General features: G+C 50.0%; 1 protein-coding gene across 1 annotated transcript in view; it reads left to right on the top strand.

Moving 5' to 3' along the window:
• Positions 1-27,128, top strand: part of LOC140409133 (hepatocyte nuclear factor 1-alpha-like) — a 318,850-nt gene that overhangs the window by 267,142 nt on the left and 24,580 nt on the right. The window contains exon 9 of the mRNA XM_072497293.1: positions 26,785-26,917. Coding sequence (XP_072353394.1) covers positions 26,785-26,917 — 133 coding nt within the window. The remainder of the gene's footprint in view (positions 1-26,784; positions 26,918-27,128) is intronic.

Here is a 27,128-nt window from a genome sequence, read left to right as displayed (position 1 = left end):
AACTCGCCTGGGAGCTGTCTATGCTGCCCACCATACAGGACTATGTGCCGAACCTTTGACAGGACTGGCTCCGTCTGGGTCCACTCACGGATCTGTGATGCCGTGACAGGCAAGGTGTCCATAAAGTTTAGGGTTGCAACCACCTCACCGGTCGTGGGGGTCGACATGGGGCCGGTCGATAAAGGCAATCGGCTCAGTGCGTCAGCATTTGCTATCTGCGTACCTGGTTTGTGCTCCAGAGAATACTCGTATGCAGCAAGCAACAAAGCCCAGCGCTGGATCCGTGCAGAAGCAATGGGCGGTATTGGCTTATCCTCTCTGAAAAGTCCCAGCAGGGGCTTATGATCAGTCACGATAGTGAAATGGCGGCAGTACACGTACTGGTGGAAGCGTTTCACCGCAAAAACCACTGCCAGGCCCTCCTTCTCGATCTGCGCGTACTTTTTCTCCGCTGCAGTCAATGTGCGGGAGGCGAAAGCTATCGGTCGCTCGGCCCCGTTCTCCATCTTGTGGGACAGGACGGCCCCAATACCATATGGGGATGCATCACATGTGACGAGCAAAGGCTTTCCAGGATCATAGTGGGTTAGTAACCCAGATGACGACAATTGTTGCTTTACCCGCCGGAAAGCGGTTTCTTGCGGCTGACCCCAAACCCAGGTGTGATTTTTCTTTAGCAGAAGGTGCAAAGGGGCCAGCGTAGTTGCCAGATTGGGGAGGAACTTCCCGTAATAGTTTACGAGACCGAGAAAAGAACAAAGATGCAAAGTGTCAGTCGGGGCGGGGGCATGTTGAATTGTACGCACCTTCTCTGCGACGGGGTGCAGACCTTCGCGGTCCACGCGATAACCTAGGTAGACTACTTCCTTTGCCTGAAATACGCACTTTGTGCGACGTAAACGGACTCCAGCCTCCGAAAGGCGTCTTAAGGACAGCCTCCAGATTTTCCAAATGTTCCTGCTCCGACGTCCCTGTAATCAAAACGTCATCTAGGTAGACAACCACATGTGGTAAACCTCTCAAAATGCCCTCCATAACACGTTGAAAAATTGCGCAGGCAGAGGATACTCCAAAGGGCAACCGTGTATATTCATACAGGCCCCGGTGTGTATTAATCGTTACATATGGTCGGGAGGCAGGGTCCAGCTCCAACTGCAGGTAGGCGTGACTCATATCTAATTTTGTGAACGAGAGTCCACCTGCAAGTTTCGCGTAGAGATCCTCTATGCGAGGCATTGGATATCGGTCGAGTCGGGAAACCGTATTCACTGTAAGTTTATAGTCGCCACACAAGCGAACTGTGGCATCTGGCTTCATAACAGGTACAATTGGTGCTGCCCAGTCAGCAAAACGGACGGGCCTGATAATACCCAAACTCTCCAAACGAGTGAGCTCCCCTTCTATCTTCTCGAGCAAGGCGTAAGGCACTGGGCGCGCCCCGAAATAGCGTGACGTGGCTTCTGGATCAACTTGGATACGGGCTACGGCCCCTTTTATTTTCCCCAAACCAGGCTGGAATACATCTGGGTATCGTCCTAGCACCTCAGTCAACCCTTCAGAAACTGTTTGGAGGATGTGCTGCCATTGCAACCGCAAATGGCGCAACCAGTCCCGACCCAACAGGCTGGGCCCATGGCCGCGCACCACGATAAGTGGGAAATGCCCCTCCTGGCGTCCATAGACAACAGGGGTCATTGTAGTTCCTACAATGTCCAGTGGTTCCCCCGTGTAGGTGGCCAACCTGGCCTGTGAGTCGGTTAATGTAAGGGTCTGTATACCCTGCTTGATGCGGTCGAATGTCCTCTGGGTGATCACGGAGACCGCTGCGCCAGTATCCAACTCCATCTCAAGCGGGTGGCCATTGACCCGTACTGTCACCTTAATGGGGGCCACACGGGGAGCTGCCACACAGTGCAGCTGCAGGCAGTCGTCCTCCGTCTCCACGTCCTCAGGAGTAGTCGCAGCAGTTTCATCCACAGATGGAAGGTACGGCCTCTGGGCTGGTCCCAGTTACGGTCAGAACGACGGCGCCTCTGGCACCCCCAGGACCGCCGTCCGCGATGGGGTCGGCGCCTACAAGTCTGACACGGACATGGCTCCTCATCCATTGGCTCTGGAGAAGGCTCCCTTCGGGGAGGAATGTCCGACGGCCACTGGCGTCGGTCCGGACGTTGCCTCGCCCAAGGTAGCGCAGGAGTGCGGGGGGACGTTTTCGGACGGAAGGGGTTGCGCCCCAAGGCATGCACTTCCATTCCCTGTAGCTCCTGTACTCCTCGCTCTGCGCTCTCTCGGGACAATACTATTTGAATGGCCTGTTGAAAAGTCAATGTTGGCTCCGCTAACAACTTTCTCTGGGTGGCCACATTGTTAATACCGCAAACCAAACGGTCGTGTAACATTTCTGACAAGGTCTCACCATAGTCACAGTACTCCGCAATCCTGCGTAGCTTGGATAGAAAATCGGCAAGGGATTCTCCAGGGGTCCTCTCAGCGGTATTAAACCGGTAACGCTGGACTATCGTGGACGGGGTTGTGTGCCCCACTATATTCACAAGTTCATCAAACGCACCCCTGCACTCCGGGGTTTCCCTTTGTTGGGTGACTGTCCAAAATGGCCGTGGTCACTGCTCTCACCATGTCTCAAGTAGGCTTATATTAACGCTGCTATGAAGTTACTGTGAAAAGCCCCGAGTCGCCACGTTCCGGCGCCTGTTCGGATACACAGAGAGAGAATTTAGAATATCCAATTCACCTAACATTTTAACAATAATAATAATCGCTTATTTCACAAGTAGGCTTCAATGAAGTTACTGTGAAAAGCCCCTAGTTGCCACATTCCGGCATCTGTTCGGGGAGGCCGGTACGGGAATTGAACCCGCGCTGCTGGCCTTGTTCTGCATTACAAGCCAGCTGTTTAACCCACTGAGCTAAACCAGCCTCTTATTTCGGGACTTGTGGGAGGAAACCAGAGCACCCGGAGGAAACCCACGCAGACACGGGGAGAACATGCAGACACCGCACAGACAGTAACCCAGGGCCGGGAATCGAACTCGAGTCCCTGGTGCTGCAAAGCAACAGTGCTAACCACTCTGCTACCGTGTCGCCCGTGCATCACGATCTGGTAAGAACATTACAGGACAGGAACAGGCCCTTTGGCCCACTATTCCTTATTTAGACCGACTACTGATTGCCCAAATGATCTGTATCCCTTCTTCCCGGCCTATTCATGTGTCCATCAGGATACATCTTAAACGTTGCTATCGTGTCTGCCTCCATCACCTCCACTGGCAACATGCTCCAGGCACCCACCACCCTCTGCGTGAAAAACCTTCCCCATACATCTCCTTTAAACTTTCCCTCTCTCACCTTGAATCGGTGCCCTCTTGTAATTGAGTCTTCCTCTCTGGGAATAAATTTCTGACTATCCACCCTGTCTATACCTCTCATCATTTTGTAGACCTTAATCAGGTCTCCCCCTCAGCCTCCGTCTTTCCAACGAAAATATTTCCGAGTTTATTCAACCTCTCCTCATAGCTAACACCCTCCAGACCAGGCAACATCCTGGGAAACCTTCTTTGCATTCTCTCCAAAGTATCCACATCCTTCTGGTAGTGTGGCGACCAGAACTGCACGCAATATTCCAAATGTGGCCAAACTACATTTTTATACAACTGCAATATGACCTGCCAACTCTTGTACTCAGTACCCCGGCAGAAGAAGGCAAGCATGCCATATGCCTTCTTGACCATCTTATCCACCTGCATTGCCACTTTCATGGAATTATGGACCTGCACGCCCAGAACCCTCTGTATGTCAATGCTCTTACGGTTCTGCCATTTACTGTATCATTCACACCTGAAGTTGATCTTCCAAAATGCATCACCTCGCATTTATCGGGATTGAACTCAATCTGCCATTTCTCGTTCTATGTTCTGCCCAACTCTCCAATCTATCTATATTCTCCTGTATTCTCTGACAATCCCCTTCACTATCTGTAACTCCACCTATCTTAGTGTCATCTGCAAACATGCTAATCTATATTTTCCTCCAGATCATCTATATATATTACAAACAACAGTGAACCAAGCACTCATCCCTGTGGAACACCACTATTTACAGATCTCCATTCTGAAAATCTTTCTTCCGTTGCCGCTCTCTATCTCCTGTTGCCAAGCCAGTTCTTTATCCATGTAGCTAGCACACCCCGAATCCCATGCAACTTTACCTTTTGTACCAGTCAATGGGCGGGATTCAGATTTGCATATTTAAGTGTGCAATTAAGCACACTTAAATATGTTTGTATCAGAGTTACCCAAGGCGTGGGCCCCAGAGGTCCCGCCTCCGAGACCCTGAGCAGGCACCATTTAGTACTGGTTTCCACAAATGTGGACCAGTGTGTACTAGCACTTGGGGGGGGGCTCTCAGACAATCGGGGACTCCCAGAGAATCAGGCTCTGGGCAGGGTGGTATCCTGGCACTCCAGGTGGGCACTGTGGCACTGCCAGCCTGGCACCCTAATGAGCTGAGCTCTTTAGTGCAGGAAATGAGCCTAAGTGCAGCCTCGGCGGAGTGTCCTTCGCCAAGGCCCAAAAATGACGCAGAGTCCGGTTTAATAGCAGGGTTGCAGCGCTGAGAAACATCCCACTAAATGCAACCAAAATGGGAAGCTGTTTCATTTCCATTAAATCATGCCCAGTAAATTTAATTGACAGAAAATGTAGCTGGCTATCCACTACCCATTCCCCAACTACTCTTCCCTTTCTAACTCGCCCCACTCTTTACATAGACACACAGAAAAACAATGTTTGGTGAACGGGTGATGCAAAGGGAAAGAGAATATATTTTCCCCGTGTCTGCGTGGGTTTCCTCCGGGTGCTCTGGTTTCCTCACACAAGTCCTGAAAGACGTGCTTGGGTGAATTGAACAGTCAGAATTCTCCCTATGTACCCGAACAAGTGCCGGAGTGTGGAGACTAGGGGCTTTTCACAGTAACTTCATTGTAGTGTTAATGTAAGCCTGCCTGTGACAATAATAAAGATTGTTATTATTACAACTGCTGGTTTTGATACACTTAAAAAGACCTTCAGCTTCCTCCTAGAGACAGCACGCAGCAGAGAGAGAAAACAACTCCTTTTACTTCTGAGGTGTGGTCATTCTGGAAGGTTTTCTCAGAAACATCACCTAGCAGGAACCAATCACTGACTGTTGTTAGGCAGAATACTGTCCCTGGCCAACCCATTAGTTGCCAGTTAATCAATCAAACTGATTACCTCAAAAACCAGTTTCTCCCATCTACTTGGTGCCAAAGGGTCCGGCTTCTTCTCCCAAACAAAAAGCCTGAGTATTTTAGCAAGCAGGCTGTTTTAAACATTGAGGCTTCTGCTTCCTACTTAAAGGCACATCTCTTTTTTTGATCCATGGACCAAAGTAATAAAATAAAACAAATGGGAGCAAAGGAAATAGACAGGAAGGACTCTTACAATATCTTGCGTGGCTCCAGTTGTGTGTCTCAGCTTGACTTCCTATTGCAGTACCTCTCACATTGTGCAATAATACCCACAGTTCCTCATAAACTAATGCACCATTGGATCAAAGATGATCAATAATGGAAGGACACTACTGTCTGCTTGTATTACATGGGTGTAATTTTGTTTTGTTTTATTTTTTCATGGTATGTTGGCGTCGCTGGCTAGACCAGCATTTTTATTGGTGGTGAGCTGCTTTCTTGAACCACTGCAGCCCCTGTAGTGTAGGTACATCAACAGTGCTGTTAAGGAGGAACTCCAGGACTTTGACTCAGTGACAGTGAACGAACAGCAAAATATTTCCAAGTCAGGATGGTGAGTAGCTTGGAGGGGAACTTCCAGGTAGCGGTGTTCCCATGTGCCAGCTATCCCTGCCCTTCTAGGTGGTAGAGGTCATGGATTTGAAAGGTGTTGTCAAAGGAGACTTGGTGAGTTGCAGCAGTGCATCTTGTAGATGGTACACACAACTGCTACTGTGCGTCGGTGGTGGAAAGAGTGGATTTTGGAGGTGGTAGATAGGGTGCTAATCAAGTGGGCCGCTTTGTCCTGGATTGTGTGTTGTTGGAACTGCACTCAAGCAGGAAAGTTGGGAGTATTTCATCACACTCCTGACTTGTGCTTTGTAGATGGTGGGCAGGCTTTGGCGAGTCAGGAGGTGAGTTACTTTCTACAGAATTCCCAGCCCCTGTTGTTGTAGCCACAGTATTTATATGGCTGGTCCAGTTTAGTTCCTGATCAATGGTAACCCCCAGGATATTGATAGAGGTACTATACAGGCCAGAAAGACTCCTTCGGTGAATTGAACATTCTGAATTCCAGGCTGATCACAGCCGAGACAATGGTAGGAACTAAGGACTAAAAACTGAGGCTGGGTTCTTACTGAAACTACCCAGCTATGATACCCTTCACAGTTAAAGAGCCTGTTGACATTCACTGTTTCACCTTACATATTAAGAATGAGTGAGGTGCTAAAGACACATACCAATTATGGACCAGTTTGAGAAGGCAGCTTCAGTAGCTAAACAGTAGCAACACAAGATGCATGAAAGACTGCCTTATTTAATATTTCATTATGCTCAATTACTAATGCTTTGCATTCCAAAATATAACAATTTTTGTAGCTCAAAATTTGTTTCATTGTTGGTGGGGAGAAATTGCCCATTTTAACTGTTTACTGTTATTCCTGTTGGCTGTTTGTAATACATAGAGTTTTAGTTGCTGTTTACATGTTCACAGTTCAACAGCAGTTCTTCAGTCACACAGCTTTTCGACCTCCCACATATTTCAAAATCGGCCTTTTGAAAAATAATTCTGAATTGCTTTCTATCACCTTGCCCTCTTTCCAGTAAGTTCACTAGAAGCTGTGAGTTTTATTACACAATGTTAGAGCTACTGCAATAGGAAGTCAAGCTGAGTCACATAATTGTAGTCACGCAAGGTGTACAAATCTTTTCATAAGCAACCATGTCAAATCGGAGTTTTCAACAAATGCTCATCGTTGGTCGGTATGTAAAATCACAAAAAAACACGAGCTATTTTACATGGAATCACAACTCTTGTTCGTCAACTCAAGGTATTGTCATCCTGTCCTCATTACTTAGTGAATCAGGATAACATTAACCAATTAACATGACATATAAGACCATAAGACATTGGTGCAGAATTAGGCCACTCGGCCCATCAAGTCTGCTCCGCCATACAATCATGGCTGATATTTTTCTCATCCCCATTCTCCTACCTTCTCCCCATAACCCCTGATCCCCTTATTGATCAAAAACCTATCTATCTCTGTTTTAAAGACACTCGGTGATTTGGCCTCCACAGCCTTCTGCGGCAAAGAGTTCCACAGATTCACCACCCTCTGGCTGAAGAAATTCCTCCTCCTCTCTGTTCTAAAGGATTGTCCTTTTAGTCTCAGATTGTGTCCTCTGCTTCTAGTTTTTCCTACAAGGGGAAACGTTCTCTCCACATCCACTCTATCCAGGCCTCGCAGTATCCTGTAAGTTTCAATAAGATCCCCCCTCATCCTTCTGAACTCCAACGAGTACAGGCCCAGAGTCCTCAACCATTCTTCATTCCAGGGATCATTCTTGTGAACCTCCTCTGGGCCCTTTTCAAGGCCAGCACATCCTTCCTTAGATAAGGGGGCCCAAAACTGCTCACATTGCTCCAAATGGGGTCTGCCCAGAACCTTATATAGCCTCAGAAATACATCCTTGGTCTTGTATTCTAACCCTCTCGACATGAATGCTAACATTGCATTTGCCTTCCTAACTGCTGACTGAACCTGCACGTTTAACCTTAAGAGAATCAGGAACAAGGACTCCGAAGTCCCTTTGTGTTTCTGATTTCCTGAGCATCTTCCCATTTAGAAAATAGTCTGAGCCTCCATTTCTCCTTCCAAAGTGCATAACCTCACACTTTTCCACATTGTATTCCATCTGCCACTTCTTTGCCCACTCTCCTAGCCTGTCCACGTCCTTCTGCAGCCCGCCTGCTTCCTCAATACTACCTGCCCCTCTACAGATCTTTGTATCATCTGCAAACTTAGCAACCGTGCCTTAAGTTCCTTCCTCCAGATCATTACTGTATATTGTGAAAATTTGTGGTCCCAGCACCGACCCCTGAGGTGCAGCACTAGTCACCGGCTGTCATCCTGAAAAAGGTCCCTTTATCCCCACTCTCTGCCTTCTGCCAGTCAGCCAATCCTCTATCCATGCCAGGATCTTACCCTGAACCCATGGGCTCTTAAATTATTTGATAATAATTGCTTATTGTCACAAGTAGGCTTCAATGAAGTTACTGTGAAAAGCCCCTAGTCACCACATTCCGGCGCCTGTTCAGGGAGGCCGGTACGGGAATTGAACCCGCGCTGCTGGCCTTGTTCTGCATTACAAGACAGAAGTTTAGCCCACTGCTAAACCAGCCCCGATTTTAACATTCTCTTTTAACAATCTCCTATGCGGCACCTTGTCAAAGGCCTTCTGGAAATCTAAATAGATCACGTCCACCTTTGGATGGTTCTCCTTTGTCTAACTTCCTTGTTACTTCCTCAAAGAACTCTAACAGATTTGTCAGACATGACCTCCCCTTGACGAAGCCGTGCTGACTCAGTCCTATTTTATCATGCACTGTTGCATGTTACATATACAAAGCACAATTAAAGAGCTGCTACTATTATCGAGGGATTAAAACTTGTTGTGACCAATATAATTTGTTCAGATTCATCATCTTCATCCTCTTCCTCAGAATTATTGTCATCATGCATCATTTGAAAGACCTGCCTCTTTCCTCTGAGCAATTCAATGCATAGTGATACTGTGCGCTATATTGAAAAAGCCTATTAATGTTTTCTTGGGCTTTCCTGGGATTGATTTGACTTTATTACTGTTCAATTTCATCTACTGCTGATATAATCAGATTTGCTAAACATGTTGTCACCACCATTATGGCCAGGATTTTCCGTCTCAACTGACCTGCCTTGTTGGAAAGGCCCCTGTAATGATGCACCTTCAGAGACTCCATTAGTGAGAACAAGAAGGATTTATTAATAAGAATTGCTCAGCAGGCTCTTGGCTGCACCTAGGTCCCTACATGTCTCTCGCCTAAGAGAGGGCTCCACCCCCCTGAGCTGATTACCCACTCTCAGTCCTAATTGGTCGCCCAAGTCAGATGACCATTACTCTGCTGTGTTGCCCTTTCACAGACAATTAACACAAATCACCACATCCCTCCCCCTTTAACTCCTTAATACAATCTTCAATAACGAAGTTACTCAACCCAAAATGCAAGCTAAGCGTTATATACAAGAATAGAACAATTATAAATCGAGTTTTTGAGGGGATTTTCTGCTTCTTGTAGAGCGGCATCATTCTGTTGTCTGAGATCATTCCACAGGATCGACATTAACGAACTGCAATAACCGGTACCTCTTCTGGCACAGGCAGTTCATTACTATTTGCTGCCACGGAGACATCAGTTATGTCTATAACAGGTCGCTCAGATACTTCGGTGCTTACGGGTTCAGAAACATTTCAGTAACACTGACTGCTGGAGCACCTTTCTACTCCTCTCACCTGTTTACAAACAATCCATCTCTCCACATTCACTTGGTACCACAGGGGTTTGGTCTCAGAGACATAATTCCGGGGATCCAACTTGATCTACTTCTGATATTATGACATAATAAGGGTTTTTTTTATTGGCTCATTGATGAGATCTTGAGGCTTGTGTGTTTACACAGAAACACTTTTATTGGTAGGTTTTAACTGTGTACAGTATCAGGTATGAGGTGAGATCCTCCACTGCCACAGCCGTTTGCTGGCGGCTGGATTCTCTACCCACCCTGCTTATCAATGGCATTTTCCATTAAAGTCACCCCACATTGCCGGGAAACACACGGGTTGGGTGTGCTGCCAGCAGGAAAAGATAATTCCAACGGCTGGAGAATTCCGGCCATGGTCTTGCTTGGAGCTGTGACACACAAGCATGCTGCTTACCGAGATCAGTTATAGACCGTTCTCTGACCCTGTGACTATATACATTACTCTGTGGACTGTGCCACTCTCCAGTCCCGCGTTGACCCTTGCTCTGCTTTCTAGCATTTCAACCCAGCATATTTTTCATTGATCATTTCAGCAACCTTGTTCTGGAACGTAATCTCAGTTCTTTTCTCGGTCCTAATTGTTGATTCTGCATCAATTTCAATGTTTTTAACTCCTTCAGTTAATTTCTCATTGCCAAGCTTCCCTTCTTCAAGTTCTTATTCTCCCGATTCAATTCTTCACAGGACTTGTTCTTATTTTCTAGTTGTCTTTCATGGAGTTCAGCTTATTCTCCGTTGGCTCGTTAATTTATCCTTCTTCTTAACATCATTTTGTAAAATTTTTGCAACTGTTTTTTCCAAGTTTGAAAGCCAGTCATTTCACCTTGCTGTTTTAATATCTCTGGAGCTTTAATTCTTTAATTCAGTCCAAAGATGTGCAGGTTAGGTGGATTGGCCATGCTAAATTGCCCTTAGTGTCCAAAATTGCCCTTTGTGTCGGGTGGGGTTACTGGGTTATGGGGATAGGGTGGAGGTGGGGGCTTGGGTAGGGTGCTCTTTCCAAGGGCCGGTGCAGACTCGAAGGGCCAAATGGCCTCCTTCTGCACTGTGAATTCTATGATCTATGATAATTTTTCTTTATATGCTCAAGTTTCTTTTTTTTTTCAAAGTCTTTAATTTCAGCATTTCTTCTGAGGGGAATCCGTCATGTTCTTACTGGACATGTACATTTCACAAATCGAACCTTCAGTTCTACTTGTCTTAAGTTCAGCCAAACTTCAGGCTTCACTGTTGGTCAGGTCTGTCTTCGATGAAGTGTTGAGTTGTTCCTATTCTGCAATTCTCTCATTGCCCTCTTTCTAAGGTCTTCTATTGCCTCCTCTTTGACATATTTCATTGCCTCTTCCTTGAAGTATTCTCTAATTTTCCTGTCCATGTCTGTTTGTTCCCCCCTGTGTTTACCGCTTTTAGTGTATTGCCACTTTAAGACAGTGGGCGTGATCTAACGGAAATGTTTCTGAGTGTCATTGTGGCGGATTTTGTTGAGAGTTTCTCCCGCCTCTATCGGCAAGTTCCCCACCACTATGTAACCACACAGTCACTTATTTGGGCCCTGGGGAGTTTATCACCGGCTTAGCCCACATTTAGAATTAATTTCATCACTGGGAGGCTGAACCCACTAGCCAGACCGGCTCCTCAGAGATCAGGCCATCGTTTCAGCAGGGTGGCCCGATCTCTGAGTGAGCTTGAGAGTCCCCCACACCCTCCATCCATGGGCAATGTCACCCCCACAGACATGGGTGTTACCCAACACCCCACTCCAAGTGAGGGCACCCCTCCATGGTGTCCCTGAGGGCCATCCTCTTCAGGCTCCTCCACCCCTTACAGGACCCCCCCCCCCCAACCCTTAGTCCTAAGGCCCCTACTTACCTGCTCTGCATCCCCCCAACGCCCTTGATACTCCATGTCATGGGCCCATCTCAGGTCATGACCCTTGATCCTGGCCACCTGGCAGTGCTCCTGCGGGCTTTGCATTGCCACCTGTGTACCTTGGCAGTGCCGAAGGTGCTGCGTTCCAGGGGGAAGGCCCGGGGAGCCACGTTGCACTCTCCCTGACCACCCAGGGGGCTCCGGTGGCCCGGGAGAGACCCCGGGTCCCGTTCCACCTGGTCCATGATTGTGTGGACCAGTACTGAATGGCGCCCAGCTGCAGCCTCCGCAGGGAGGCCGGTAGATCCCAGGAGGCCGGAAAATCCCGGGTGGGCTCGCTGAAGCCGGTAGATCGCGCGAGGCGTACTGGCTCTCGGAAAGCCCGTGGGACTCTTCACCCGACGTCTACCGGCCGCGCCACACTCCTGTTCAAGTGATGCAACCGATAGATCGTGCCTGGTATATAGGGCCGCTATTGAGCCCATCGAATGTTGACCGACACTTCGTAACACCACCCTACCTAGGCCCAATCCTTGTAACCCCACCCAACCTTTGGACACTTAGGGCCAATTTAGTATGGCCAAGCCACCTAACCCCTGCACATTTTGGGGACTCTGGGAGGAAACCAGAACACCGAGGAAACCCACGCAGACACGGGGAGAAAGTGCAAACTCCACACAGACAGTCAGCCAAGGCTGGAGTTGAACCCGGGTCCCTGGTGCTGTGAGACAGCAGTGCTAACCACTGTGCCACCGTGATTCTCACCCACACAGGCTGTAGTTGCTCGGATACAGCTTCCCTTTGCAGGTGTATTTTGCAGCAAATGTATCAATGCAGGTACAGAGTGTCTCGGGTTGTTTCTTTTTTTACTCTTAAAGCTGCAGCACTGCTTCCTAGTGCCAGCTGTGTTTTTTTAAGCTTTTGAACTTTTTTAACAACAAATTCCTTCTCTTTAAATTTGAAGCGACTGCTCTTCTAGCTGCCATCACCACATGGCCATATCCTCTTGCTTCTTTACTCTGCACGTTGCCCCTTCAAACCTTTGACTCTGTCGACCAATTTGACAGTATTGCTTTTCTCCGTGTGCCTTTCAGTTTCTTTCATGCACCAAGCATCTTGTAACTGTCCATCTTTTCTGATTCTACATTAATCAGGCTCTGGCAATATCTCAAATGGGCCTTTTGCCCACAGAGAGGCATTCAGGTGAGTACTTTATTTTCATACTTCGATTACTTCGATACACAGAGGTGCCGGGACAGAGGCAGTGTCGTGATCATTTCATCCTCGTCATCAGATGCACTGATGCATTTTCAGAAACTCCATTACAGAAAACAAAAAGGATTTATTGATACGAATTAATAAGAATGAGTGGCACAGGAGGCGGCACGTGGCGCAGTGGTTAGCACTGGGACTATGGCGATGAGGACCTGGTTTCGAATCCTGGCCCTGGTCGCTGTCCGTGTGGAGTTTGCACATTCTCCCCGTGTCTGCGTGGGTTTCACCTCCAAAACCCAAAGATGTGCAGGTTAGGTGGATTGGCCATGATAAATTGCCCTTAGTGTGTCCAAAATTACCCTTAGTGTTGGGTGGGGTTACTGGGTTATGGGGATAGGGTGGCGGTGTTGACCTTGGGTAGGGTACTCTTTCCAAGAGCCGGTGCAGACTCAATGGGCCGAATGGCCTCCTTCTGCACTGTAAATTCTATGATAATTCTATGATAAAAACATTCTAGATTTATTTTTAAAAAAAGAATGGGTGGCACAGGCGGTAACGCTGCTACCTCACAGTGCCAGGGACCCAATTTCAATTCCTGCTTGGGTCACTGTCTGTGTGGAGTTTGCATGTTCTCCCCGTGTCTGCGTGGGTTTCCTCCGGGTGCTCCAGTTTCCTCCCACAGTCCAAAGATGTGCAGCTTAAGTGGATTGGCCAGGATAAATTGCCCCTCAGTGTCCAGGGATGTGTAGAGTAGGTAGTGTTACGGGGATAAGGTAGGGGAGTGGACCTAGGTAGGGTGCCCTTTCAGAGGGTACGTGCAGACACGATGGGCCGAATGGCCTCCTTCTGCACGGTAGGGATTCTCTGAAATTGTTCAACAGTCACATGGCTGCAACTAGGTCCTTACCTGTCTCTTGTCTAAGAGAGGACTCTATCCCCCTGGGCTGATTATCCACTCTGAGTCCCAGTTGGTCCCCCAAGGCAGCTGACCTTTCTTCTACTGTGTTGCCTTTATAGGGACATGGATCACAAATCACTACAGCCACAGAATGGAGTGACCTTTGCTCTGGGAGGGGGAGCAGTGGGATGGAGCGGGGCTTGTTGCCCCCAGAAGTGGTGTGGCTATTGAGGCAGCTGTGTGCAGGGCACTCTGATTAAAAGACCCCCCTTGGTTCTCTGAAACATCGTCCCTGTTGTATCGTGCCCTCACCAAAAAGCACAAAGAGCATGTTTGCCACTTGCATTCATCCACATCTAGAGTGACTGTCCTTCCCAGAATGACCGGCAATCTACTGGAATCAGCACCTATCTCCCAGTGGCCAAGGAAAGCATTCCAGGAATGCTGTTTTCTCAGCGCAGATGATGTGCTTTTCCAGTATTCTTTATTCCTGGTAAGTGTGTCGCATGGACACATCCTCCAACTCAATCTGCAGCACGCCCTCGTGGATAGAAGCACATATCATTCCCTTCTGAGGAGGTCCTGGTGGGAAATCCATAGCCAGATTTTCCAGCCCCTTTGCAGCGGCTTTCCCAGCGGCAATTGCAGCGTCTCATTGGTCACTGTGTGGTGAACCACTGTAATAGGAGATGTAAGGTAGGACCTGCACTATAAGTTCGCTGGTAGCTCCTGCCGGCTGGCTCTGCCCACAGAGAACTGTATAAATATGTATGACCTCCAGTGCCCTACTATTTCGCCAGCTGCAGCAGGAGGCCACGCATCTGACTGTAATAAAGCCACAGTTGTACCCAACTTTAGTCTTTGTGCAATTGATCGTGCATCAATTATTACAGTCAAATTTTCCACAGAATGGATATCCGAATTAAGCCCGATCGCCTGCAGCTGGATCCGCACTCGCCCGACGCCAGAAAAGACTTTGCTCACTGGCTAGCATGTTTTGAGGCTTACATGAACGCGGCGGACCCCGCGCCAACGGAGACTCAGAAGATAAACGTCCTGTACTCCAGACTGAGCTCCAGCATGTTCCCGTTGATCCAAGACGCCACGACTTACACAAAAGCAATGGAACTCCTTAAGGAACACTACGCGCAGAAGACGAACACGCTCTTCGCCAGCCATGTACTCGCCACCCGCTCGCAACTACCTGATGAGTCCATCGAAGACTTCTGGCGGGCCCTAATTCCACTCGTCCGGGACTGTGACTGTCAGGCCGTCACGGCCACCGAACACGCGAATCACCTCATGCGCGTTACCTTCGTGATGAGGATCGCGTCGGACTGCATCCGAGAACGATTACTGGAATGGGCCACGCTCGAACTAGCGGAGACGAAAACCTTGGCGCTCTCCATGACGGTCGCATCCCGTAACGTACAATCATACCGCTCCTGCCACGCTGGCCACCCTTCTACTCCTTCCTACCCCTCCTGGACCCCGTTGATGACCTCCTCAGCCGGGGCCCTGCCTTCTGAAACCCGGGGGTCCCTGCTGCTACTTCTGTGGTCAGCAGAAGCACCCCCGCCAACACTACCCGGCCCGCACTGCAGTATGTAAAGCCTGCAGTAAAAAGGGCAACTTCGATGCTGTGTGCCAGGCCCGCGCAGTCGCTGCGATCGCGCCGGCTATCGCCCCCTCCCCTATGCCAGACGCACAATGGGAGCCGCCATCTTCTCCACCCGGATCCATGTGCGACCAATGGGCACCGCCATCTTGTCCACCTTCGGCCTCGTGCGCCCCATGGGGGCCGCCATCTTGTCCCGACCCTGCAATGTGCGCACCATGGGCGCCGCCATCTTGTCCCCCACAGGGTCTCCGGACATCCCGACATCGGAACCGCACACGCCACCCGAAGCATCCGATGGCTACCCGCAGCTCGCTTCGATGATGCTGAACCAATCTCGCCCGCACAACCTGGCCACCGCGTCGACGAAGGTTAAAATCAACGGACACGCGACCTAGTGCCTGCTGGACTCCGGGAGCACCGAAAGCTTTGTTCACTCAGATACGGTAAGGCACTGCTCCCTCGCTGTCCACCCTGCCAATCAAAGGATCTCCCTAGCCTCCGGATCCCACTCCGTCCCGATCCGAGGCTTTTGTACAGTCACCCTCACGGTCCAGGGCGTAGAATTTAGTAACCTCCGCCTCTATGTCCTTCCTAATCTCTGCGCTGCACTCCTGTTGGGCCTGGACTTCCAGTGCAACGTCCAGAGCCTCACCCTCAAATTCGGCGGGCCCTTACCCCCCTTACCCTTTGTGGCCTTGCGACCCTCAAGGTCGATCCCCCCTCCCTTTTTGCCAGTCTAACTGTGGATTGCAAGCCCGATGCCACTAGGAGGAGGCGGTACAGCACCCAGGACAAGACCTTCATCAGGTCCGAAGTCCAGCGGCTGCTTAAGGAGGGTATTATCGAGGCCAGCAACAGCCCCTGGAGAGCCCAGGTGGTAGTGGTTAAAACTGGGGAGAAACACAGGATGGTCGTGGACTACAGCCAGACCATCAATCGGTACAAGCAGCTCGACGCGTACCCCCTCCCACGCATATCTGATATGGTCAATCAGATTGCGCAGTACCGGGTCTTCTCAACAATTGACCTGAAATCCGCCTACCACCAGCTCCCCATCCGGAAGTCGGACCGGCCATACACTGCCTTCGAGGCGGACGGTCGTCTCTACCACTTCCTTAGGGTCCCTTTCGGTGTCACAAATGGGGTCTCGGTCTTCCAAAGAGAGGTGGACCGAATGGTCGACCAGGACCGTTTACGGGCCACCTTTCCGTACTTAGATAATGTCACCATCTGTGGCCATGACCAGCAGGACCACGATGCCAACCTCGATAAATTCCTCCGCACTGCTACTCTTCTCAACCTGACCTACAACAAAGAGAAGTGTGTGTTCAGCACGATCCGGTTAGCCATTCTCGGCTATATAGTCCAAAACGGACTTCTCGGGCCCGACCCCGACCGCATGCGCCCCCTCATGGAACTTCCCCTCCCCCACTGCCCCAAGGCCCTCAAACGCTGCCTGGGGTTCTTTTCCTACTAAGCTCAGTGGGTCCCAAACTATGTGGTCAAGGCCCACCCATGCTATCAGTCCACCCAATTCCCCCTCGCGGCCGACGCACAACACGCTTTCGCCCGCATCAGAGCAGACATCGCCAAGGCCGGGATGCGCGCAGTGGAAGAGTCACTGCCTTTCCAAGTAGAAAGCGACACTTCAGACGTCGCCCTTGCCGCCACTCTACACCAGGCAGGAATACCTGTGGCATTATTTTCCCGCACCCTTCATGCCTCTGAAATTCGACACTCATCCGTCGAAAAAGAGGCCCAATCTATCGTTGAAGCTGTGCGGCATTGGAGGCATTACCTGGCCGGCAGGAGATTCACTCTCCTTACGGACCAACGGTCGGTAGCCTTCATGTTCAATAACACACAGCGGGGCAAGATCAAAAATGATAAAATCTTGCGGTGGAGAATCGAGCTCTCCAACTAGAATTACGAGATCTTGTATCGTCCCGGTAAACTCAACGAGCCCCCAGACGTCCTCTCCCGAGGTACCTGTGCCAGCACACAAGTGGACCAACTCTGGGCCCTACACGACAGCCTTTGTCACCCGGGGGTCACTCGATTGTACCATCGGGTCAAAGCTCGCAATACGCCCTACTCCATCGAGGAAGTAAGGACAGTCACCAGGGACTGCCAGGTCTGGGAGTACAAGCCGCACTTCTACTGGTGAAGGCTTCCCGCCCCTTTGAATACCTCAGCGTGGATTTCAAAGGGCCCCTCCCCTCCACCGACCGTAACACGTACATTCTCAGTGTGGTCGATGAGTACTCCAGATTCCCCTTCGCCATCTCATGCCCCGACATGACGTCTGCCACCATCATCAAGGCCCTCAGGGGTATAGCCTCCAGCAGGACGACCAGCTACAACCCCCGGGGAAACGGGCAAGTAGAACGGGAGAATGGGACGGTTTGGAGGGCGGTCCAGCTGGCCCTACGGTCGAGGAACATCCCAGCCTCCGTGTTTTCACCTTCCCCAGGAAGGGTGGGGGGGGGGGGGGGGGGGTGTTGGGTGTGCCAGGAAACCTGTCCCTGGGGATCGACTTCGGCAGGGCCCGGAAGATCCTGCCGGCTGGAAGGGCCAGAAAATCTCGCCCCATTCATTGAGTTTCAAGTAGGCTTACATTAACACCAATGAAGTTACTGTGAAAATCCCCTTGTCGCCACACTCCCGCGCCTCTTCGGGTACACAGAGGGAGAATTCAGAATGTCCAATTTACCTAACAGCACGTCTTTCGGGACTTGTGAGAGGAAACCGGAGCACCCGGAGGAAACCCACGCAGACACAGGGAGAACGTGCAGACTCCGCACAGACAGTGACCCAAGTCGGGAATCAAACCCAGATAGGAGGGGGGGGGGAGGGAAGCAGGAGTGGGTGGAGAGTGACCCTGGAGCTGTGAAGAAACAGTGCTAACCAAGCTGATGTTACCACTGGACAGGTCAGATTCCAGAGTGGAATCAGGCTTGATAGATCTTAAGCTTTATTCTTTGTTTTAGAAACTGTGGAGGGCAGTTACAGAACAGATTCACAGGAGATTGCTGATGTACTTTTAACAAAAGAATAAAACATATGGTTAAACCAGAAAAATGAGCTATATTACACCAGACAAAAAAGGTTGGAAACATTTCAATACAAACACCAGTAATGCGGCAAATCACATTATTCCTTTACCCTTGCTATATCTGTACTGTTGCCTCATGGCGCCGAGGACCCGGGTTCGATCCCGACCCAGGTTCGATCCTGGCCCCGGGTCACTGTCTGTATGGAGCTTGCCCATTCTCCCCGTGTTTGCGTGGATCTCACCCCCACAACCCAAAGATGTGCAGGGTAGGTGGATTGGCCACGATAAATTGCTCCTTAATTGGAAAAGAAACCTTTACAAATTCATAACAATAACACAATTTGCACTATCCATCATTTACTCTAATATTCATGGGAAGTTTGCGGTGCATGAAAACTAACAAGACAACTGTGGTTGGACACCCCACAATCCACAACCAAGTGACAGATGCCACCAAAACAGAGTCTTTGGATTTTTCATCAACCCTCAAGGCACTTGTCACACCATGAGCTTACCAGTCTCACTGAAACTCTGTCTTTCCCAAAAAGGCTTCCAATATCCACGTTCGAAAAGCTCACCTTGGAATTCTGTCTCAAATGACACATTCACTTGAACATCTTCAACAAGGATCCACCTCCAGGGTTTCAATCTCTCCGCCCAATGTTCCTTTCCACTGGATCTCTGCATGCATTGAAGCTTTACCTTCTACTCACACGCTCAGATATTCAGCTGTGCCAAGCAGAACACCAGTGCTCCAGAGGTCAATGAACTGCGCATGTGTGCAGGGCTGGTTTCCACCCCCAAAACATGAATGTACACCAACTATGCATTTGTGGCCATTCCCGAGGCCTGCTGGGAACTGTAGTTCCTGTACGCTAAGGCCCCGATCTTTTATTTAAACTTCAGGCAAGTTTGTTTTCCTTAGGGTTCATCAACACATAAAAAACAAGTAAAAAAATAGCTGAGATGTTGAGCAATGTCAGCATTAATTACATGCCACAGAAATGGAATCATAGATTTTAGTATTTAAGGTCCACACATTTGTTCCGTACGGTGAATAGCCATTGTTTTCTCTACTTCTTGAACTTAGCAGGCTGCATATTCATTGGCCAGGATTTTCTCTGATATCAGCAAAGGCGGGAAAAGCGGTGTTGAAGCTGCCGGCGGCAATGGCGGCTTTCTCCACCGTATAGTGCAGCATGTTGCTCTTTCTAGCTTTATTCTATTTGCTCTGTTTATGTCACCTTTGCTCATGAGTCGCCAGGTATCTTTATGATACCGCCACGTGGTTCAAGTTCAGGTTATGATTAATAATACAGCACACCGCTTAGTAAGGATTAAAACAACGGTCATTTATTATATACAACAAGCAATATTAATCCCCTAATACTACTATTTGTATAACAAACCTATCACTACTGGCCAATACTTAACTTAGGAAGAGCCCACCAGGTCAGGGAAACGAATGGCTTGTCCAATCAAATCTGGCCCGCGGGATTCAAAAGGCTGCTACAGGTCGGTGGCTAGGTGTCTCTACCGGATAGCGATCGTTGGATTCACACTTACTGCTACCGGTGGCTGGTCTTCCGAAGGTCTCGAGCAGGCGAAGATGAGAGAGAGAGAGATCTGAACTTGGACCTTCACCTTTATAGGCCCCAGGGGCTTCCCGCCTCCCGGGGCGGCCCTTGACCCTGAGTCCCAAGTGATTGGATTCTGTCCCCAGTCTCTGGGGTCGATGTGTCCAATGGTGAGGCGATTCCTCGATCGGGGGGGTGGTCGCTCACCTGTCTTTGTTTCGGCCACTGCAGGCGCCGACAGGTCTGGCCCGGTATTCAATTGCTAATATGTTGCAATTGTTCCCGGGGATAGCCGATTTAACTGTGGATGTCTGAGTTGATTAGGTGTAAACAGTCCTGAATGAAACTGCGGATACCTGGGTTGAAGGGCTGTTGATAGCCCTGAGTATCGATCTGGGCTATGTTCCCCGAGCTGAAGCTGCAAACCTGTCTGCAGCTGCCTGCTTATGTCTTCTTGGCTGCTTTTCCCAGCAGTCTTTCGGGTTAGCCATTTTAAACTGGGTTTTGGCCAGATTAATCGGAACGCAGCCATTTTACATGGCTACAAGCATCACAGAAAACAAAATTGAAGTCATGGGCGCCCTTAAGGGAAGGAAATCTGCCATCCTTAACTGTTCTGGCCTACATTTTTTAAAATATATATATTTTATTGAAAATTTTTTCCAAACAACAATTTGTTCCCTCTTACAAAGCAAACGTAACAGTAAAGAAATTTTTAACAATACACAAATAACTAAACCCCATAATCTTTTGACATAAACTAAACTAAACCCCCCCCCCTCCCCGCCCCCTTCCCCCTGGGTTGCTGCTGCTGGTCATCTGTCTTCCCTCTAACGTTCCCCTAGGTAGTCGAGAAATGGCTGCCACCGCCTGGTGAACCCTTGAGCCGATCCTCTCAGGGCAAACTTTATCTGCTCCAGTTTAATGAACCCCGCCATATCGTTTACCCAGGCCTCCAGTCCGGGGGGTTTCGCCTCCTTCCACATGAGTAGGATCCTACGCCGGGCTACTAGGGACGCAAAGGCCACAACGTCGGCCTCTTTCGCCTCCTGCACTCCCGGCTCATCCGCAACTCCAAATAGAGCTAGCCCCCAGCCTGGTTTGACCCGGGCCTTCACCACCTTCAAAATCACTCCCGTCACTCCCTTCCAATACCCCTCCAGTGCCGGGCACGCCCAAAACATATGTGCGTGGTTTGCCGGGCTCCCGCCGCACCTCCCACAATTGTCCTCCACTCTAAAGAACCTGCTCAATCTTGCTCCCGTTATGTGTGCTCTATGTAGCACCTTAAATTGAATCAGGCTAAGCCTGGCGCATGAGGAAGAGGAATTTACCCTGCTTAGGGCATCAGCCCACATACCCTCCTCTATCTCCTCCCCTAGTTCTTCTTCCCACTTTCGTTTTAGTTCGCCCACCAACTTCTCCCCTCTTCCCTCATCTCTCGGTATATCTCTGACACCTTGCCCTCTCCGACCCACACCCCTGAAAGCACTCTGTCCTGAGTCCCCTGTGTCGGGAGCAGCGGAAATTCCCTCACCTGTTGTCTAGTAAACGCCCTCACCTGCATATATCTCAGGAAGTTTCCCCGGGGCAACTTATACTTTTCCTCCAATGCTCCCAAGCTCGCAAAAGTCCCATCTATAAATAAATCTCCCACCCTCCTAATTCCCAACTGGTGCCAGCTCTGAAATCCTCCATCCATTCTTCCTGGGGTGAACCTATGGTTGTTCCTAATTGGGGACCCCACCAGGGCACCCCGCACCCCTCTCTGTCGCCTCCACTGTCCCCAGGTATTCAATGTTGCCGCCACCACCGGGTTCGTGGTAAACGTTTTTGGCGAGAACGGTAGCGGCGCCGTCACCAGCGCCTCTAAACTCGTCCCTTTACAGGACTTTCTCTCCAGTCTTTTCCACGCCGCTCTCTCACCCTCCATCATCCATTTACGTATCATTGCCACATTGGCGGCCCAATAGTAATTGCCCAAGTTCGGTAGTGCCAATCCTCCTCTGTCCCTGCTACGCTGAAGGAACCCCCTCCTTACTCTCGGAACTTTCCCTGCCCACACGAAGCTCGTGATGCTCCTGTCTATTTTATTGAAAAAGGTCTTAGTGATTAGTATCGGGAGACATTGAAATACAAATAAGAACCTCGGGAGGACCATCATCTTAATTGCCTGCACCCTGCCCGCCAGCGACAGAGGCTGCATGTCCCACCTCTTAAAGTCCTCCTCCATTTGTTCTACCAGCCGTGTCAGATTAAGTCTGTGCAAGGTTCCCCAGCTCCTAGCGATCTGAATCCCCAGGTATCGGAAGTTTCTTTCCACTTTCCTTAGAGGCAGGCCTTCTATCTCTCTACTCTGGTCCCCTGGATGTATCACAAATAATTCACTCTTCCCCGTGTTTAGCCTATACCCCGAGAAATCCCCGAACTCCCTCAACATTCGCATAACCTCTATCATCCCCCCCCCGCTGGGTCCGACACGTATAACAATAGGTCATCTGCGTATAGCGAGACTCGGTGTTCTTCTCCCCCTCTAATCACCCCTCTCCATTTCCTGGAGTCTCTCAACGCCATGGCCAGAGGTTCAATTGCCAACGCGAACAACAATGGAGACAGCGGGCATCCCTGTCTTGTTCCCCTATATAGTCGGAAATACTCCGATCTTTGTCGACCCGTAACTACACTTGCCGTTGGAGCCCCGTAAAGAAGTTTGACCCAGCTAATAAACCCGTTCCCGAACCCAAACCTCCTTAACACTTCCCATAAATACTCCCACTCCACCCTATCAAATGCCTTCTCTGCATCCATTGCCACCACTATCTCTGCCTCCCCCTCCACTGGGGGCATCATTATCACCCCTAATAGTCGTCGCACGTTAACATTCAGTTGTCTCCCTTTTACGAACCCTGTCTGGTCTTCGTGCACCACCCCCGGGACACAGTCCTCTATCCTCGATGCCAGTACCTTTGCCAGCAATTTGGCGTCCACGTTCAATAATGAAATAGGTCTATAGGACCCGCACTGCAACGGATCTTTATCCCTCTTCAAAATTAGCGATATCGTCGCCTCCGACATTGTCGGGGGTAAAGTCCCTCCTTCCCTGGCCTCATTGAACGTCCTCACCATCAACGGGGCCAACAAGTCCACATATTTTCTGTAAAATTCCACCGGGAACCCGTCTGGTCCCGGAGCCTTCCCTGCTTGCATGCTTCCCAGCCCCTTAATAACCTCGTCCACCCCAATCGGTGCCCCCAGGCCTACCACCTCCTGCTCCTCCACTTTCGGGAACCTCAATTGATCCAGGAACTGCCGCATCCCCTCCTCTCCCTCTGGGGGTTGAGACCTATACAGTCCCTCATAAAAGGTCTTGAACACCTCATTTATCTTTCCTGCTCTTCGCACCGTGTCTCCCTTTTCGTCTCTAATTCCTCCTATCTCCCTCGCTGCTGTCCTCTTTCGCAATTGATGAGCCAGCAGGCGACTAGCCTTTTCCCCATATTCATACCTCCTCCCCTGTGCCTTCCTCCACAGCACCTCCGCCTTTCTGGTGGTCAGAAGGTCAAACTCCTTCTGGAGTCGTCTCCTCTCCCTGTACAGTCCCTCCTCCGGGGTCTCTGCAAATTCCCTATCCACCCTTAAAATCTCCCCCAGTAATCTTTCCCTTTCCTTGGCCTCTGTTTTCCTTTTGTGGGCCCCAATGGAGATCAGCTCTCCTCTGACCACCGCTTTTAGTGCTTCCCATACCACTCCCACAGGGACCTCGCCGTCGTCATTGACCTCCAGGTATCTCTCAATACACCCCCGCACTCTTGCACACACTCGCTCATCCGCCATCAATCCCACATCTAATCGCCAGAGTGCTCTCTGCTCCTTTTCCTCTCCTAATTCCAGGTCCATCCAATGTGGGACATGGTCCGAAACCGCTATGGCTGAATACTCAGCTTCTTCCACCCTAGAGATCAACGACCTTCCCAAAACAAAAAAATCTATCCGGGAGTACACTTTATGGACATGGGAGAAGAAGGAGAACTCCCTAGCCCTAGGTCTAAGAAATCGCCATGGATCCACTCCCCCCATTTGGTCCATAAACCCCTTAAGTACCTTGGCCGCTGCCGGCCTTCTTCCGGTCCTTGAGCTGGATCTATCTAGCCCCGGGTCCAGCACCGTATTAAAGTCCCCTCCTAAAATCAAGTTTCCTACCTCCAGGTCCGGTATACGCCCCAGCATCCGTCTCATAAATCCCGCATCGTCCCAGTTTGGGGCATACACATTAACCAACACGACCTCCATTCCCTCCAGCCTGCCACTCACCATTACATATCTACCTCCGCTATCTGCTACGATGTTCTTTGCTTCAAATGCTACCCGTTTCCCCACCAAAATGGCCACCCCTCTATTCTTTGCGTCCAGTCCTGAGTGGAACACCTGTCCCACCCATCCTTTCCTTAGCCTAACTTGGTCCGCCACCTTTAGGTGCGTCTCTTGGAGCATAACCACGTCTGCCCTTAGTCCTTTCAAATGCGCGAGCACTCGGGCCCTTTTTATCGGTCTGTTCAGGCCTCTCACGTTCCACGTGATCAGCCTCACTAGGGGGCTACCTGTCCCCCTCCCGTGTCGACTAGCCATTACCTTCTCTAGGTCAGTCCCATATCCCGCCTCCGCGCTTCCACTCGCTCCCCCAGCGTCGCATACCATTCTCGTCCACCCACTCTTCAGCCATTTTCTTTGGGATTTCCGCAGCAGCAACCCAGTTGTCCGTCCGTCCCCCCCCCCGCTAGATCTCTTTCTAGCGTGATTGCTCCCCCCATATTACTTGCGTAAGTCAGCTGACTTCAACTGACCCCGGCTACTCCTGCTCACTCCTCGACCACCCCGTGTGGGGAACTCCCATCCGCCTTGCGCCTGTCTTCCCGCTATATTCTTTCTGGCGCGGGAACATCCCTTTACCTGACCCGCCTCTTGTGGCGCAGCTCCCTTTCCCCTCCCCCTCCCCTTCCTCATTCTCCATCTATGTCCCGCCTTTCCCCCCTCACCGGCGCCCACATTTCCCAATGTCTCCCCCCTTCCCAATTTACTTCTCAATTAACTTCAACCATAACATTAACAATAACATTTCCTGCAGCATCAGTCCCTCAGTTCCGATCCAATTTCTCCTCTTTGATAAAGGTCCATGCTTCCTCCGCCGTCTCAAAATAATGGTGTCTCTCCTGATACGTGACCCATAGTCTTGCCGGCTGCAGCATCCCGAACTTCACCTTTTTATGCAACACCTCCTTGGCTCGGTTAAAACTCGCCCTCCTTCTCGCCACCTCAGCACTCCAATCCTGGTACACCCGTACCACTGTATTCTCCCATCTGCTACTCCGCACCTTTTTAGCCCATCTCAGGACCTCTTCTCTATCCTTAAGGCGGTGAAATCGCACGATTATCGCCCTGGGTGGTTCTCCCGCTTTTGGTCTTCTCGCCGGGATCCGATGTGCCCACTCCACCTCCAAGGGGCCCGTAGGGGCCTCAGCACCCATCAGTGAGCTCAGCATCGTACTTGCATAAGCTCCACAGTCCACTCCTTCCACACCCTCAGGGAGACCCAGTATCCGAAGGTTCTTCCTTCGCGCTCCGTTTTCTAGGGCCTCGATCCTTTCAGTACACTTTTTATGAAGTGCCTCGTGCGTCTGTGTCTTAACCGCCAGGCCCAGGATCTCGTCCTCATTATCCGTCACCTTCTGCTCCACCACGCGGAGCTCTGTCTCCTGGGTCTTTTGTGTCTCCTTGAGCCCCTCAATTGCCTGTAGCATCGGGGTCAGTACCTCCCTCTTCAGCAGCTCCACGCACCGTCTCAAAAATTCATCCTGCTCGGACCCCCATGTCGCCTGCGCTTTCTCCGCCGCCATCTTGTGCTTCTCCCTTTCTGTCTCTTTGGTCGACGATTCCTCGCGCTGCAGCCGCCGCCGCCGTTTTTTTCCTCCTTCGTTGGGGGGGGGACTCCCTTCTCACTTACCCCACACCGGGTTGCGTCGCCCAAAAATTTCCCGTTGGGGCTCTTAAAAGAGCCCGAAGGTCCGTCGGAGCTGGAGCCGCCGAAACGTGCGGCTAGCAAGGCATCACCGCAACCGGCTGTTCTGGCCTACATATGGCTCCAGATCCATAGCAATCTGAAATGGCCAGCAAGCATGGGCAATTAGGGATGGACAATAAATGCTGGCCCAGCCAGCAATGCCACATCCTGCGAATGAATAATAAAAATGTTAGAACTCAGATAGTCAGGCATGATGGAACATTAGAGCTAACATGATTACATATCATTAACCTCCAACCTACTGACTAGTTCCCTATATATTTGAGCACTTGAGTCCCCAATTAATGCCCACTGCTTTAATAGAATTGAACATGCAAATAATACAACTAATATACAAAAAATGGGAGCAAAAAACTTGGGACGGCCCAGTAGAAATGATCTATTAGACTTCACAAGTATCCTCCTTTACTGACAGCTGTGCACTGGGATTTCATGGTGAGCGCTATCCAATGGTTTCCAATCCCATGCGCGCTCTCTATTTCCTTGCAAATATTTCCTTTTCAAGTGTATAACCCTTTGCAAGTTACTATTGAATTTGCTTCCAAAACTCTTTCAGGTGGAGATTTCATATCATAAGAACTTATTGCATTAAAAAATGTCTACTCATTTCCCTCCTGTTCTTTTGGCAATTATCTTATATCTGTTACTTCACGTTACTGACCCTACTTACCAGCGTAAACCCGTCTTCCTATCTACTCTATCAAAACCCCTCGAAATTTTGAACATCATTAATCCTCCACTTAGCCACCTCTGCTCTTAGGAGAACAATCACAGGAAATGAAGATGATATAAGTGGAGATAGCGAGTACATGTACTAATGCTCACTTATTGTTTCCATTTCAGGTTCTGACACTAAATTCGGAGAGCCAGTCAGAAAACCAGATCCATGCATCCGTGCAACAGTTACCTTTGCAGAATCTGGATGGTTCCATTCAACATATACATCGAGTTTCCTCAAGCCCAGCCATCACCACAGGTAGAGTCCAATATTTGGTTAAATTTGGTACAGTGCACCCTAGAGAAGTGGGGAGATGCTGTGAAACATCACGGGCTGAATCTTCCAGCTCTTCCCGTCGGAAACCTCTGTGGCCAGTTCACTGGCGGAGGGAGAGACGAGCAGCAATGGTGAGCCACCTCTACCATCGTAAAAGACGCTGCGTGCGAGGGGGGGGGGGGGGGGGGGGGGG

This window comes from Scyliorhinus torazame, chromosome 1, assembly GCF_047496885.1.
Source record: "Scyliorhinus torazame isolate Kashiwa2021f chromosome 1, sScyTor2.1, whole genome shotgun sequence".
In the NCBI taxonomy this organism is placed as follows: Eukaryota; Metazoa; Chordata; class Chondrichthyes; order Carcharhiniformes; family Scyliorhinidae; genus Scyliorhinus; species Scyliorhinus torazame.
The sequence above is the reverse complement of the archived record's forward strand: the minus strand, read 5'-3'. Positions and strand labels throughout refer to the sequence as shown.